Below are 15,862 nucleotides of genomic sequence, written 5' to 3' on the forward strand. Positions count from 1 at the left end.
CACTGCTTTCTAGGCAAAGACTGCCTGTGTACTTTCTGGGTCTCTTTCTAAAACCATTCAGGGAGAGTGGGCATAAATTCTGGCCCCAACAGCCCAGATCAAGGCTCAGCAGCAGTCAGCAGAGCCTCCACTCAGAGCTGGGGTCTGTGATGTGGCTCTGGTCTCCCCTCCTCCTCCTGCATCTCCATCCCCCACCGAGCATTCTCAGCAGCTCCACGTGGCCTCAACCCAGCCACACCTGGGTGACCATCCCTAGTCCAGAGGTCGCTTGCTCCAGTGAGGAGAGCCTGCTACTTGCAGGCTGTGCACCCTTGGGCAAAACACCTAACCTCTCTGAGCCTCAGTTTTCGCATCTGTAAAAGGGGTACAGTGTGCCTTTCTTGCGGACCGTCCTCAGGTTTAAGTGAGATCAGGTATGTGTGGCACTCAGCCCCAAGCCCAGGGCCCAGCAGGACCACCGCCTTTTCTTGCAGAGCATGGGAACCACTCACCTCAGACCACCTGCCCTCCGACAGGGTGCTGATTCAAAAGATGATGTTGTGACACCCATGTGACCTCTTGCCACTCTCTCCCTTCTCTCTGCGCTCCAGGCTGTGACCGCTGAACCAAGGGGACAGCGCTCAGCTGCCTCAGCTCCCAAGCCACCTCTCCTCCCCCGCTCTGCCCTCTGCCAGTTCAGGAGGCCAGAGGCTCACCATCAGAGGGTACCGACCCCTGCCAGCCTGGGAGCGCTGCACGACTGAGCCCGGCGGCTTCCCTGCACCCAGACTCGCGCCTTTGCTCGGGCAAGGGCAGGGACCCCCCGCCAGGACTTTGCAGGACCGGCTAGGGGGACACGGAGTTGATCAGTGAGCCCCGGGGGACGGTGTAGACAAGAGAATGACGGGCTGGATGCGGAGCCACTGGGCCATGGAGACAAGGGCAGGGGGCCCACGCGGGCAGGCTCGCAGGGCCTGTGTGTGCATGTGTGTCTACGTGCGCGATGCCATCTGCTCTCAACTCCTCTTGACAACAGGAGTCAGGCTGCCCAGGTCCAGAGCGGGACACCCCACCCCCAGCTGTTTCGGTGTCTTCATGGGGGGTTTCGGCTGCGCTCTCTGCAAAGATGGTGAGAGGGCTGCAAAGCTGAGCACCTGCTTAGTGGAGGCTACAGGGCTGAGATCTGGGCAGGGGGCTCAGCTGTTCCTTTGCAAGCGTCTGTTCTCAGAGGCTCCACCCAAGCCCATCAGGGTTTGAGTACTTTGGCATCTCGTTCCGAAGTGCATGGCTTCTGCCCTCTGGGTCTCTCTGGGGTACGCTGCCCTCTTTCTGCCGCCTTCTCCTGTTCTGTGACAGCCCCATCCCTTTTTTCCTCGCTGCCCCCCACCACCACCATTTGGAAAGCACAGTGGCTCCCTGGCCAGGATGACTTCAGGGGGGCTCCTTCCAGCCCACCTTTATCCATGACACCCTCTGAAGTCTGAGCTTTGGGAAATGGGGCTCTGGGAGGGACACGTTCTAGGACATTCTTTTTCCCTCCCTCTGCTCTGGCACTCACACCAGCTAAGTTTGTCCACCACGATGACAGATACGGGTTGCTAGGTTATGTGTGTGTATGTGACAGGTTGTATGGCGTGTGCATGGCATCCTGTTTGCCAGTGATCCCTCCCCCACCCCCACCGCTTTGCCCTTAAGAAGTCCTTGGGGAGGCGAGGAGGGCGGCTGTTCTTCAGGGCTTTGTGTCCTGGGCTCTAGCCAGTGCCGAGCCCCAGAGTGGCTTCCCCATCCGATGTCTCTGCACACTCGGTTCCCCCACCTCCCATCTCTTGCCCCCTCGCCACCTGGACCAGCTGCTTTTTCTGACCACACTGGGGTCCAGTGTTCTACATGGAGGTCGCTGGGAGCAAGTTAGGTGCAGAGCGATAAGGAGAGCCTCTGTCTTATGTTACTTACATTACAAGGGAATGTCTTTCGTTCCCCAAACCCTGCACCCCACTCACCTGACCTGGCATAAGGGGGAACTCTGTCCCCCAGTAGGGTACTAGCAGGACAGCTGGGCATTAGGCAGGAGGCCCGGGGTCGGCCCACAGTCCTGCCGAACTTCCTGGGCAGTGCCCAGGCTTGGTTTATTCTGATCGCCACCTCATCCAGACATCTCCCTCCCAGAGAGGGGACCTCAGACTTCAAAAGCCCAACCTAGGCTTAGACTCAACATCCAACCAGAGAAACGGGGATCTTTCCCACTCTGGGTGGCCCCCAGACAGGCTCATTCTCTGGGGGCCAAGCCTGCTTCCAAACTGGGGAAAATGATGAGACCAGTCATGCTTCCCAAGACCCAGGCCGAGGAGGAGCCCTGTGCCTCCCCAAAGGCCTTCCTGATCACCTTCCCAGTGCTCCCAGCCGCCTGGGACCAGAGACTCCAGGCCCTCACACGGGCCATTCCCGAATGTTCCTTTTCTGGGGGCATCTGTCGCTGTGGCCCTCGAGCCATCTTTTATGTGTCCTAGAGCCATTTATACATGTTTGCACAAGCCCCAGCTGCTCTGATGTTGCTGCAGGCAGCTCTTGTCAGTGGCTGCCTCCCTGTCCAGGCAGGTCCCCCAGCAGACGTGCCCCAGACCTCCGCTTGAGCCTTCTGAGAGTCTTGCATCTCTTTAGCCCAATCAGACTTCTTGGGTCCCTGGACCCCAGTCTTTATCAGGGACCTCTGTGCAGGGGAAGGAAATGGGGAAGGGGAGGAGCAGTCAGGGTCAGCTGCCTAAAGCCAAAATGCTCATCAGAACCTCTGGTTGCTGTTGTTTCCAAAATTAAACTAACACGCCACCCAGAGCCTTTGGCAGGGCCCAGCGGCATCTCCACAGGCTAATTTTTCCATTTGTTCATGAGCACCAGCTTGAGATTAAAGACAGGGCCTGAGAGACCAGGGAGAAGCCCCCTGCACCTTTGCAGCTCCTCTGCCTGCAGAACTGGGTCCCACGTCACCTGCTCTCGCCTCCTCCCTCTTTTCCTGTGTCTTCGCTTGGCTCCCTCCTTCATCATTCTCCACTGTAACCAGTCCAGCCTCTCCCTGTTACCTTCCTCCGGCTTCACCGCCCTGAATTGTTTAGAAGCCAGCTTTCACAGAAAGAACCAAACTGCTGCTTCCCCTGCTGACCTCCATCCTCATTCACTGAAGCACTGGGAAGAGGGCACGTTCATTCATCTTCTGCAAGGAAGGAAAAGGGGTGTGTGCATTTAAATCATAGTTGCCAGACCCACCATTGGCTCACTCCACAGAATCCACATGACACAGAATGTGTGCACACGTCCCACCACAGCTGCACACAGGTGCCCAGCACCCAACTGCCAGTTGCTTCTGTCTTTGCCTCACTTTCAGCAAACGCTCACACACACTGGCTTCCCAAAGGGACCAGTCCGTGGGATAAAGATTCACTAGTGAGTCATGACTCTGCCTTTTTTGCAGGGTGTGTGGATTTGCACACTGAATTCCACCTGGCTCTTCCTGGCCACAGGTCTTTCATAAAATGGGGCTGGGGGGAATCCCCTTGGAGGGAAACTTCCTTGACCTTATGTGGGGCCATCTCCACATGTCACCATTCCCAGAGTGGACTGGAGATCAGAGTCTGCACTTAATTGTTTTGTCCTGGTTTTCCTTTTGCTGGTCAAAGAGAAAACTCTCATCTTGCCAGGGAGTCCCCCAACTCTCTCTATATTTCTATCTTGGATTCTTTGCCAATAGAAGCTCTGGATTGCTATCTGGAGACTAGATTCCTGTATCTGGGAAACCCTGGTCTGTCCCATTTCCACCTCCCGCTGCACACATCCTGCCCCACCCCACATCTCCTGCTGTTTTTGTGATTGGCTAAGGGACAGGAAAGAAGTGATATGCACTGAGGCCCAGTCACTATGTTTAAAACTCTAGACTTAGGGTAGGCAGAATAGACTGTATCCAGCTCATCAGATGGGTTGTACAGTGTTTAACTGGAGGGAGGAAAAAAAAAAGAGAAGGTTTCATAGTATGTGAAAACCCTACGAAATTCAAATATCAGTGTGAATAAACAAAGGTGGTTGGTGCATAGCCACACCCACTCATTTACATACAGGCCACAGTTTCATTTGTGCCATGACTACTTGTAACGGAGACAGGGTGGCCCTTCAAGCTGAAAATATTTACCGTCTTGCCCTTCACTGAAGACTTTTCCTAACCTTTGATCTAGGCAACTGTCAGAAGGAAGGAAAAACCAGCTTGCACATGGCTCCCAGCTGGGGGAAGCGGGAGCTGGGATGGGAGTCACAGGGGCCAAGAACATAGCCTAGCAGGGGAAGGACTTTCCAACGGCTCGCTCTGGGAGGTAGAAAGCTCCCCATCCTGGGAGAGGTATGCGGACATGGAGACCACTTTGTGGGCAGAATCTGGAGGGGAATTCAGGCCCTACCTCAGGAGGGCTCCTGCTTTCGTCCAGTCTGCTCGGGCTGCCGTTGCAAAATCCCATAGCCTGGGAAGCTTCAACAACAGAAACACGTTGGCTCACAGTTCTGGAGGCTGGAAGTTCAAGATCAAGGTGTCAGGGTTGGTTTCTTCTGAGGCCTCTCTCCTTGGCTTGGAGACAGTCAGCCTCCTACTCTGTCTTCACGTGGCCTTTTCTCTGGGCGCAAACGTGCCTGGCATCTGTCTCTTCTAAGGACACCGGTCACATCACACTACCGTCCTGCCCTTACGACCCAGTTTGACCTTAATTACCTCTTTAAGGACCCTCTCTCCAAACAGCCACAGCGGAGGTTAGAGCTTCAACGTATGAGCTGGGGGAGGGCAGTGTGTACATAATTCAGTCCCTCACAAGGACCCTTGGGATTTCAAGGACTCTGACTTGGGGGCCTTTGGAGGCAAAACTCCCATCCTTGGCTGGCTTTTCCATGCTTGTTCTCAACCTTGAGTTCCTAAATTTGCCCGCCCTGTCCTCATCCTTCACCGGCCTTTTTACCCAGCCATCCCCTTAGGGCCAGTCTTATTTCAAATATGCCGCCAATGCACTCAAGCCCCTTGCCCCCTCTGTACCAGCTGGCTAGGGCTGCTGGAGCAAAGTGCAAAGAGCAGGAATTGATGTTCTCAGATCTGAAGGCTAGAGGTCTAGAATCAAGGGCTGGCAGGACCACAGCTTCCCTGGAACGCATAGAGTTCTTAAGGAGTCCTTCCCGGCCGCCTCTCTACTCCCCTTGGCTTCCTGGCAGTTTGGGCCTTCCTTGGCTTGTGGCTTCCTCCAGCCTCTGCCTCTGTCATCACGTGGCCTTCTCCTTGTGTGTGCCTGTCATCTCCCAGCGTCTTCTCCTAAGGACACGCCAGTCATGTTGGACTAGGAACCATGCTACTCAAGTTCAGCTTTCTCTTAACCAATGACACCGCAGTGACCCTCTTTCCAAATAAGCTCACATACTAAGGTAGTCGGGGTTAGGACTTGAATGTATCTTTTTTTAGGGTGAGGGGCTCATTTCAAAACCCCTGACATCCTCCAAGAAGCTTTCGGTTGTGCCTTGGGTGGTCACTTTGGTTCTTCCATAGCAGACCCCCAGAGATAGATTCCCCAGACCTCTGGGCCGCAAGAGTCAGCCCACTGCTGCCACTTTTATCAAACCTGCCCCCTGCCCCCCACACCCCATCACTGGGGTCCAGTAGTCCCATATTTCAATGCTATGGATGAGGGTGGGCAGCCCACGTGTAGCAGGACAGTCACTTGACCACTGAATGCTCTTCAGCCCAGTCCGAAAGGGTGGTGGTGACATCATGACGGCTTCTGTTGACATTCTCTCTCAGCAACAAAGGAACAGACCTCAGTGAGCTGCACATTTGCTGTGTCCTCTTTCAGCTTTGCCTGTGAAGTGAGGAAGGTTTTGAGCAAGCTCAGGCGGACACTCTCCCTGGCCCCCCAGCTTCACCTCACCAGCCCCCAGCCCCAGCCCAGCCCTCACCTGCACACGCCTGTAAGAGTAGTCCTGACCTCCAAGGGGGATGAGACACAGCCAGGGTCAGCCTGGAGGCTTGGAATGTGGAAGCCTTGTGTCTGGCAGGTTCTTCCTGGGCAGCCCCATTCCTCTCCAGCCACTGCTCCTGATTATCACCCCAAGTCACTGACTCCCCTCTCAAGGACATGCCATCCATGCCCTTCCTGTCTACCAGCTAGGGCACGAAGTTGGTGGGAGACCTTTAAGCTTCTCCAACTTTCTCAACTTACCTACACACTGCCACCAAGCATAACACCTGGCACGTCATAGGCACTCAGTAAATGCTTGCTGAATGCGGGGGGCTGGGGGCTGGAGGGGGTCAGTGCAAGGCCCTGAGACAGGGGACCACATGTCCTTCCCTGCAGCCAGGAGGGTCCACTGGCAGGGCCTAGTGGTAATGGGATTCCCCACACCCTGGCCCTGTACTGTGGATTCCACATCACCCCGAATGAATATGCCAGATTCAGTGGTGGTGACTCACAAAGAGACTTGCTGGGGCTGGTGTCGCAGGTGCCTAAGTCCTGGGATGCAGAGTGATGATGCATCTCTAACAGCCGCCCTTCACCAAGCACTTGCACGCCAGGCTCTCTGAATCCCCCTGACAGGATGGCCTTCGGAGGTGGGTACCATCACCTGCATTTCACAGGCAGAGAAGTGGTGGGACTCAGACATAAACCAGCCTGTGAGGTGGTAGAGCCAACATTATAAATGTGATTCTCTGGGCTCGTTCCTTCCCAGGAGCCCACCACCACCTTGAGCAGTAGATGCCAGCTGTCTGTTGGGGTGTGACAGGCCCCGCCCCTGGTGTTACCTGTAGCTTATAACCAGAAAAGGAGAGGATTCAGGCAAGGGTGGGGACCCTCCTGGGAGTTTGCATGGAAGCTCCCACTTATACTCCCAGACTGACAGGCTGCCAGGAGCTGCACATTTCCAGGAAATGTGTATCTGGGTTGGCAAAGCCACTCCCAAGTTTCTTCAACACTTCTGCACTAAGCAGCCTACACCTTCAGCCCAGCCCTCTTGCTGTACCACTCTGAACATTGAACTGTGGTCCTCTGTCTTGGGAGGCTCAGCAGTGAGTCCCCCTCCCTCCTAACCACTCTGAACATTGAACTGTGGTCCTCTGTCTTGGGAGGCTCAGCAGTGAGTCCCCCACCCTCCCACTGGCTCATGCTAAATACTAGCATCCTCCAGCCCCTTTTCCTAACACCAAGAATACGAAGGATTTGTCGCCCTGGGGTTGAGATGGCCGCTGTCCCTCTGTCGAGGGCCAAGCTGGAGGAAATGGGCTTTGTCCGGAGCTTGCCTGAGCCAGGTTGACCCAGTTTACCAGGTACGTCGCATAGGCCTTTAATTCCATGGCAGATTAGATGAATGTTGCATCGTTGGAAGGGTTCGAGACAAACACGCATTGGAAATGCTTAGGCAGGACAAGATTGAGCCAAGTTGTTGATTGCAGGGCTTATCAGAGCTTTGAAGACACTACCTTGTAGCTAAATCTCTAAAAGACTGACAACAGGCTGCTCTTTCCAAGCTTCCCCAGCTGGTTTCTGAATCCCCAGTAAAGTCAACCTCTGTGAATTCGACTTGATGTCCTGCATGGTGTTCTGAGAGCCAGTGCCAGCCCACAGAAGAGAACAGCTGACCCCAGCATTTAGCTGTCACCTGCTAGGAGCTAGGAGACGGAGATCAGCCCCGCCTCCCCTGGAGGCTGGCTCTGTGAAGACGATGAACCTGGAAGCTGAACAAGATGCACTGGGCAGAGGGATGCAGCTGGAGAGTGGCCAGTGGCTATTCTGAGCCCCAGAAAAGTTGAATCTGTCCCTGCCACCTCACATTCCCTCCCCAGGCCTGCTGAAGGAAGAGCGTGGTTCCATGCATGAGGACAGTGATTCCACACACAAGGGCCCCACAAAGGAATACCCTGGCTGGTCCTGTCTTCCCACGGAGGGTCAGATGTGCTGTGTACCGGCGACTCCCCACACACTGTGGCTCAGAGACCAATGCAGAAATAGCGGAGGGCAGCATGCCCTCACAGGGGCCAGCTAGGTCCAGACCTGAAATTGTATCTCAGCCTGGTCATTGCAGAAAAGGCCTAGAATGATCTATATCCAGAAGATCCAGAAGGATGACCTGATCCAGAGGGTACAAATATGTGACATTTCTGCCACCACTGCACCTCCCGTACTAGTGGCAGATACTGCTACAATCACAGCATGCCTTCCTCCTTCATGTGGACACAAGTAGCCCACCTTATCTCATGCCTCCCCTCCTGATACAGGAGAAGGAACTTGGACCCAGAGCATGGAAGATGAACTCTCCCAAGCCAGGGCCCTTCTCAGAGGCAGATTTAGAACTAAGGCCCCAGAAATTTCCAGAAACTGTCTTGGCTGTTGCTGGTGGACTCAATGGGCTTTATTTGCAGTCAGGTAGCTTAAAATGCAGAAAGAAAGATTCTATCCTAAGACCTTGAGTATGATCCTATTTGATAATGTGTTTGCTTGGAGAGAAATCATTTAACCTCCTAGGAACAGCTTCCCCTCAAGACCTCATAACCCCTGGGCTGAAAGGCCCCACTGTTGTTCAGTCGCTCAGTCATGTCTGACTCTTTGCGACCCCATGGACTGTAGCACGCTGGGCTAACCTGTCCTCCACCATCCCCCAGAGCTTGCTCAAACTCATGTCTATTGAGTCAGTGATGCCATCAACCATGTCATCCTCTGCTGCCCCTTCTCCTCGTGCCCTCAATCTTTCCCAGCATCAGGGTCTTTTCCAATGAGTCAGCTCTTTGCATCAGGTGGCCAGAGTATTGGAGTTTCAACTTCAGCATCCATCCTTCCAGTGAATATTCAGGGTTGATTTCCTTTAGGATGGACTGGTTTAATCTCCTGGACCTTACGAAAATATAGTGTGTATGTGAGTGGGTGGGTTTCTTCACTTGAGGCAGTTTATAAAAATTTCTGTGGTTCAGTCTGGACGTCTCTGAGATATGGAATGCTGCCTGCAGAGAGGCAGAACAGAAATCTAATTGCAGTTGTCTTTTGGTTGTTTCACTGTGTGGAAGGCTCAAAATCAAGTTTTCACCCAGATAAAATTCCCTGGAATCCTAGTGGACCAACAGCTCTATCTTTGAGCTTTTGAAATGCCTTTAGTAACCAGCTTGGTGGCTGAGAGTACTTTCTGTATGCCGCTTTTCTTCCTTTCCTTTCTCCCCTTATCCTCTACCACCACTGCCTCCTGCCAGATAACATCTCCCCCGGACCATGAGCCGAGGAGAAAGTTACACAATAGTAGAGATGAAAAATAGCTGCCATGTATTTAGCTTAAATTAGCTCAGAAGAACAGTTCCCTCCCTCCATTGAGCGGGCAGTCATTGTTTATGCCAACGTGCTATTTGCATCCTGCCTTCTTAGATTTGAAAGTCTAATGATTAAAAACAAATCTTAGTTTTTCTTTTCCACCACTTAAGAAAAAAAAAAAAAAAGACCAGCTTGGCTAGTTCTTGTAGTTTAAAAATACCCTGACCTCCAGCGCTTAGAGTGAGAATTTTGGAGAGACTGGTGCCAGGATAGCAGCAAGCAACAACAGAAAGACAATAAGAGACAGAGAAGCCTGTTGTGAAGGAGGGAGCGATGGGCTGACCCAGGAGGGAGACGGACTTTTTGCACCCCCACACGGATGACAAGGGCCAGATCAGATCAGAATCCCGTAGGGCTTTTTCTTTACATGCCATGTATGCAACAGGTTATTTATTGAGCATCTACTATGCTGGTGGACCCTGGGCATTCATTCAGTGATGAGGGAAATAAAGTCTCTCCCCTTTCTGAAACATAGAGCCTAGTGGGGGAGGTAGACAAGAAGGCAGCCAATGACAAATATATAAATTGCCACTCACATAGCGCCATCCCCCCCCCCACCCAACCACCCACCACCACCACAAGAGGATCAGTAACGCAAGATGAGACTATAGTTGAGGGAGCAATTGGCAAAGGTCTTTGCCGGGAGGTAACATTTCAGATGAGATTTCAGGGAAGAGAAGGGAAGGGGCGCTCGTTCTAGGCCAGGGTCCCTCAGCCGCGACACTGTGGATGTTTGGGACCAGGAAATTCGTGTTGTGAGTGGGGCGTCCTGTGTGCTGGAGTGTGTTGAGTAGCATCCCTGGCCTCCACCCACTAGCTGCTGGTGGCACCCCCACTTTCCTGCCACCCCTGAGTTGAGACAACCAACGATGTCTCCAGACATTGCAAATGTCCCTGGTGGGGAGGAGGATAGAATCACCCTCCCTCGCCCATTTGAAAGCACCATTCTAGGCAGAGGAAACACAAAACACAAAGACCCCGAGAAGAAGACAAGTGTGGCATGGGCCAAGGCGTGGCGGGAGACCAGAGAGGGGATGAGCAGGGTAGACAGTGGATGAACCAGGCTGGGGGCTGGGGAGTAGGAGCATCCCAGGCTGGGGAGCATCTCAAAGGTCTTCAAAGGGCAGCGGGGGAGCACTGGCGCTTTTAAGGGCTCCATCGTCACCATCTGATTTTCACTGTTTTAAGCGAAGGCGTGACATCGTTTGCACACTGTCTTCTGGCCACGTCACTAGGACCCACATTCGGCCTCCTGCCATTCTGCAGCCTTTCATGAGAGAAAAGGGAAATCAGACGGAGGGGAAATGGGAAAACCCAAGGAGGGGGCTCTTTGAGAACCTAAGGCATGGAAATAGGTTTTAAAGGCAACCTTCAATGGTTGGAAGGCTGCCTAGGCAAGAAGGAAGTACCTAAGGCACGGAAATGGGTTTTAAAGGCCATCTTCAATGGTTGGAAGGCTGCCTCGGTGAAGAGGAAGTTGACTTGCCCGTCACCATCCACATGAACATGACAAGGTCTGAAATCCCAGCTCACAGGCTAGGAAGTCATGCACCCAACGCCCCGGCTCTCCCTGCCGCATCCTCCCCCGTCCCTTCCGTGGTGGCCGGCCCCCTCGTCTTACTGTTGCAGATCCTCTCATTGAATGGAAATCTCAGCGCTTGCATCAGCAGCCCCAGTGCTGCTCTCAGGGGCTACTCAGGGAAGTCCCCTCTGTCCTCCCCAGGAAGGAGAGTCCCCTGACATCCGAGGGCCTCTCCTACCCTCCTTCCAACCCCCAGTTAACTGTGGGGAAGAGAGTTATAAGGGCTGTCTCTGGTGGGGACGGAGTCATAAAACAGATGATGTGAACAAGAGGGGGCTGTTCAGTGTCGTGCCGTGTGACTGATTTGGGGATGGAGGTGGGTGGCGGGGTATGCTGCTCCACCCCTGCAATCAGATCCTGGGGGGTTCCCATGGTCCCAGGATCGGGGGGTGCGAGGAAGTCAGGCATCGCAAAGGACTGGGGCTGGGAAAGTTGTTTTGGGAATCAGGGACACTCAGCCCAGCACCTTCCAAGAAGGATGCTGAGTCGAGACTGGAGTTCCATTCCCCAAGGTGTTGACTTTTCCCCACCCTAGCCCTGCCCGGCTTGGGGCAGTGGCAGTTTAAATGCATCCTTGTCCGTGAATGCCATGCATTGGTCCCCAAGATTGTAGCCACTTCCCTCTGTTTATTTTCTGTGTTGCTACAACTACTACTAATAAATGAGTGCCTATGAACCCGTGTAAGTTCAAGTAACTGCTCTGTAGCTACAGTGTAGATACCAGACTACCCTAATGTACCTGTCTTGCCACACCAAGCCCTTCCCAGTGCCCACCCACTCACACTCCCAACCGGCATCCCACGGAGTCCTGCTCAGCCCCCCTATAAATGCCCAGCCAGCTGGGCAGTGGTGGGCCAGGCTGGGTCATTAATGGAGCGGGCACAGCCAGTGTGGGTGCCCTTGGCCAGGCCTGAGCACAACTGTGAGATGCCTGAAGACTGTTCCCAGCTTCTTCCTCCTCTCTCTCTCATGTCTTTCCTCTGCCCCGGTGCCCCCTACCTCAGGGAAGGCAGTAGATTTTCATTTCCCTTTCTTGGCCCATTCATCCTGACCTTGCTGTCCAGAATAAATCCTCAGAAAGCCCCAAGCCTTGGAGCTGGATGCCTGAGCAGTGTCAGGCGTGATGTCACCCAGGCCTCTCTGACACCCCCTTCCCAAGCTGTCATCCAGTTGGTAGCCTTTACCCACTGTGGGCTCCCCGAATCCGCATAGACTCCCACATTCCACAGGCGTTGCTCTATGTTGTGGTCCCTGAGTATCACTGTAGCTCCTACTTTCTGGCCCTTTGATGGGTTTAAGATGCTTCCTATTGAGCAGTTGAAGGACTCAAAGAAAGTCTTCCCAGTATTTCAAAAGCCCGTGTCCCCAGCCACGCTGCCTATACCCCCAGCAGAGCTCAGCATCAGGCAACGTGTGTCCCTTCATTCCCCAAGACTTCATCTCATGCACTCATCCAGTAAATATTCAGTCAGTGCTTCCTGTGTTCCTGGAAAAAGTGAGGAGGTGGCCCCTCCCTGCAGGGACCTAAGTCCAGAGGAGGAGACAGAGAAGTTGTGACCGGGTTCTGAAGCTCCAGAGGATCACCCTGCCCCAGCAAGGGCCCTCAAGAGAAGCTTCTCGGAGGAGGGAACTCCTGAACCTTGTCTTGAGATTTGAGTCACATGGGAGTGAGTGGTAGGGAACAGTGTGCCAGGTAGAGGGAACAGCCCATGTGCAGGCCCAGAGGCAAGATCTCGATTTATTGAAAGCCTGCCCCCTAGGAACTAGCTCTGCCCTTCCCCTGCTTTCCCCAACCCTGGTGCCAGACCCTGGGAAATTCCATCCCTGAACAGAAGGTACCCTGGCTCAGGTGTGGAGTCCTCAACTTCTCCCCCCATCATACCTGGTCCAGGCTCTTGGCCTTGTGCTGAGGAAGGAGGTGTCCCAAGTGAATCTGCGCTTGCCGCATCAGACCAGTGCTTAGGCTGCCTAGGACTCCCTTTGCCTCCCCGCCTCTGGCTCTGTGCTTCCTGTCTCCACACAGTGTCTGTTTCTTCGTGCCCCTTCCCTGGGCAGGACTCAGGGGCATCACTTCTATAGATGGATTGGCCTTCACCCCTTCTCTTTAAGGCATGGTCCTCCCTGTCTTTGCTTCTGCCTCCTCTTGCAACCTGTGTCTCTGATCGCTGAGATCCGCGCATCTGTCTTGCCACACCAGGAAGCCTCCCTCAGCTGTGTCACCAGGGCCTCTTTGCTGGAGAGTTTAATGTCAGCCTGTTCATAGGCCACTGGGGTGTTGAAATGAAGCACAGGCGTAAACATGGAAATACCCTACTTTAAGGGTCTCCCAACTAGATGTGACAGGTGTGATGGGCGAAATATTGGTTTGTTACAGAGTGGCTGAAGAAGACCTAGGGGTCCTAGTGGGCCGCAGGCCATGTCTGCAGCGCAGCTGAAAGTGTGGGAGAAAATGCATCTACGCTGGTGATGGAATGGTGTGTGTCATTGTCCCTATAAATATGAGTCAGAGCTTGAAGGATAGGGAACAGGGTATCTTTGCCAACCATAGGACTCCCGGGAGAGTGTGTGTGTGTGTGTGTGTGTGTGTGTTGCTGTAAATTAACAGGGCTTGCTCACCTGTTTCATTGTGACAACGTGTATTTCGTAAGCCACGCTGGATCGTGAATAATGACCTCTCCATCAGTTCTCAGCACCAGCACTTCCCCCCAAACATTCCTTGGATCTTCTTAGCTTCATGCAGCCTACGAGTGCTTTGTATATCCCTAACCCTCAAGGATACTGGAGGGATCAGCTGAAGTCACGAATGTCAGCAGCATCGCACAATGCCTGGCACAGTTGTAGGTGCTCAGTAAATGTGGTTTCTCTTCTCCATGACCCAACTGAAGCTTCCCCAGGAATTCCACCTCTAAGGGGATCTTCCTGAAAAAACGGAAGGACTGGAATAGAGAGATGGTAGGTGTTAGCTATTTTCTTAGATGTTGGTGCCCTGATAGACATGGGGTGGGATGCCCAAATCTCACAGGGACACCCCCCTCCACTGCTGTGGGGGTCAGCATCCATAGGGCGAGGCTCACCCTCAGGGAGCTGGAGAGCCTCTGGCAAGACCAGCCGCCCGCCCCCAGGGCCCCAAGACAGAAGCCAGAGGTAGGCACTGGGGCCAGATGAGTCTGGTCACACCCGGTGAGCGCCCTTGCCCATGGCTGGGCCAGGCTGACAGCATACCACTTGGGCAGTCAAGTCCCACCCTAAGCCTTTCGTTTCTGCCTCCCTGAGCTTTGATCTTCCACTGGGGTCCACTCTACACACTTACCGCATGATTCATTTGGTTGATTACTCTCAAAGTTATTGACCTTAGGAAAATTCTCAGTTGTAAACAAAAAAAAAAAAAAAGGCTTTCTCTATGTAAATTATGCTGTTACTTTTTTCTATACACAAAGTATATATACCTATAAATATTATACATATATATATTATATATATATAAAGACTAATTCTTGTACAGACCGACATGGACCGATGGCCCATACTTTCTTCATGTTCGTGCTGTCACAGAATGAGTTCATATAAGAAGTTGGTTTCATGTTTTCCTTTTGGGGCCACTTCTTTCCTTCCCTTGTTCTGTCTATCTTTGTCTGTCTTCGTCTCTGTCTGTCTGTCCGTCTCTCTCATTGCCAATGTCTCATTGCTGGGAAAGAACTGTCGATTCAGATGCCATCCAAGAAAGGAAGGCCAGCTGGATGGAGGGTCCACTGTGTATATTTGTACAGAATCATTTATAAAGTTTTCTACACTTCTAAAATAAGTATTTCTAACTTGGGCTGTTGGACAGGTTGTGAGCCTCTGGGCCGGCAAGCCTATTGTTTCTTGTGTTTAGTGCAATGTTTAGTGAGAATCCAATGTCTGAATTATTTATGCCAATAAAGAATTTGAAAAATTACTGCATCGCACTGCCGCCAAAACAGGTGTGAATTCTGTTGTTGTCTGTGGTATAAAGGGAATCCTGTGAAGTGACATCAGCCAGTGTCTCAGTCAGCCATTGACACAACAATGCTGTGTAACGAATTTCCCCACAAACTTTATGGCCAACAACAGCTAGCATTTATTCTCATGCTCCTAGGTCTGGAGGCCCACACTGACTTAAATAAGGGTCCTTTTAAGATCAAGCCTGCTCTACCCACCTCCCTAATTCAGGACCCAGGCTGAAGGAGAAGCTCCCTGGGGCATGCTCTTCTATGGCAGGTCCCCAGAACAGAAATGCTAAGCCAAACTGCATATAAAGACATTCAAGGCATCTTCTCAAACCACATTCACTAACATTCCAGTGGCCAAAGTAAGTCATGTGATCCAGCCATTCATTTGGAAGGGGCCGTAAACTCTACCCGGAGTAGGAGGGGGAGGAAACTGAATGTTTGCTCAAGAGTAATGCAAACTGTCACAGCCTGGCCAAGAATCCTTCCATCTGGCCAGCCATGGATAAGTTTTCTCCCTAGGAGTGCCTATGGTAAGAATGTATAAATACATACACAGGCATGCACACACTGTGTACACACACACACACCCCAACATGATTCTACACATTGAGCACCTGCTCTGTCCCTGGCCCAGAAAGTATTAAGCACGGTCATTAATCCCCACAACCACCCAATTCCCTTTGACAGAGGAAGCCGGTGCAGAGGGATGAAGTAACTGGCCCAAGCCAAGGTGTGAACCCAAAGCCCGCATTCTCTTGGGCGCACACACAGCATGACAGGCTCCTCGGTCACATGGATTACGAAAGCCCACTTTACAGAGTGCTTTTAAGAAACCAGATCACTTCTCATCAGGGAAACTAGCCAGTGAGTCAGGGGTATTCAACTCATCCAAAGCAGGAGGAACTGAGAGCTGGGGAAACAAGCCAAAGGGTAACTGACTCAGATTCCCAGCCCCCTTCCTGGAGACCGTGCTG

The 15,862-nt window shown here is 52.8% G+C and overlaps 1 protein-coding gene across 1 annotated transcript in view; it reads left to right on the forward strand.

Annotated features, from left to right (window-relative positions):
- The window catches only part of KSR2 (kinase suppressor of ras 2), a 462,287-nt gene extending 447,423 nt beyond the window's left edge, over window positions 1-14,864 (forward strand). The window contains exon 20 of the mRNA XM_042234645.1: window positions 591-14,864. Coding sequence (XP_042090579.1) covers window positions 591-597 — 7 coding nt within the window. The 3' untranslated portion in view covers window positions 598-14,864. The remainder of the gene's footprint in view (window positions 1-590) is intronic.
- The last annotated feature ends 998 nt before the right edge of the window (window positions 14,865-15,862 follow it).

The sequence above is a fragment of the Ovis aries genome, chromosome 17 (assembly GCF_016772045.2).
Source record: "Ovis aries strain OAR_USU_Benz2616 breed Rambouillet chromosome 17, ARS-UI_Ramb_v3.0, whole genome shotgun sequence".
NCBI lineage: Eukaryota > Metazoa > Chordata > Mammalia > Artiodactyla > Bovidae > Ovis > Ovis aries.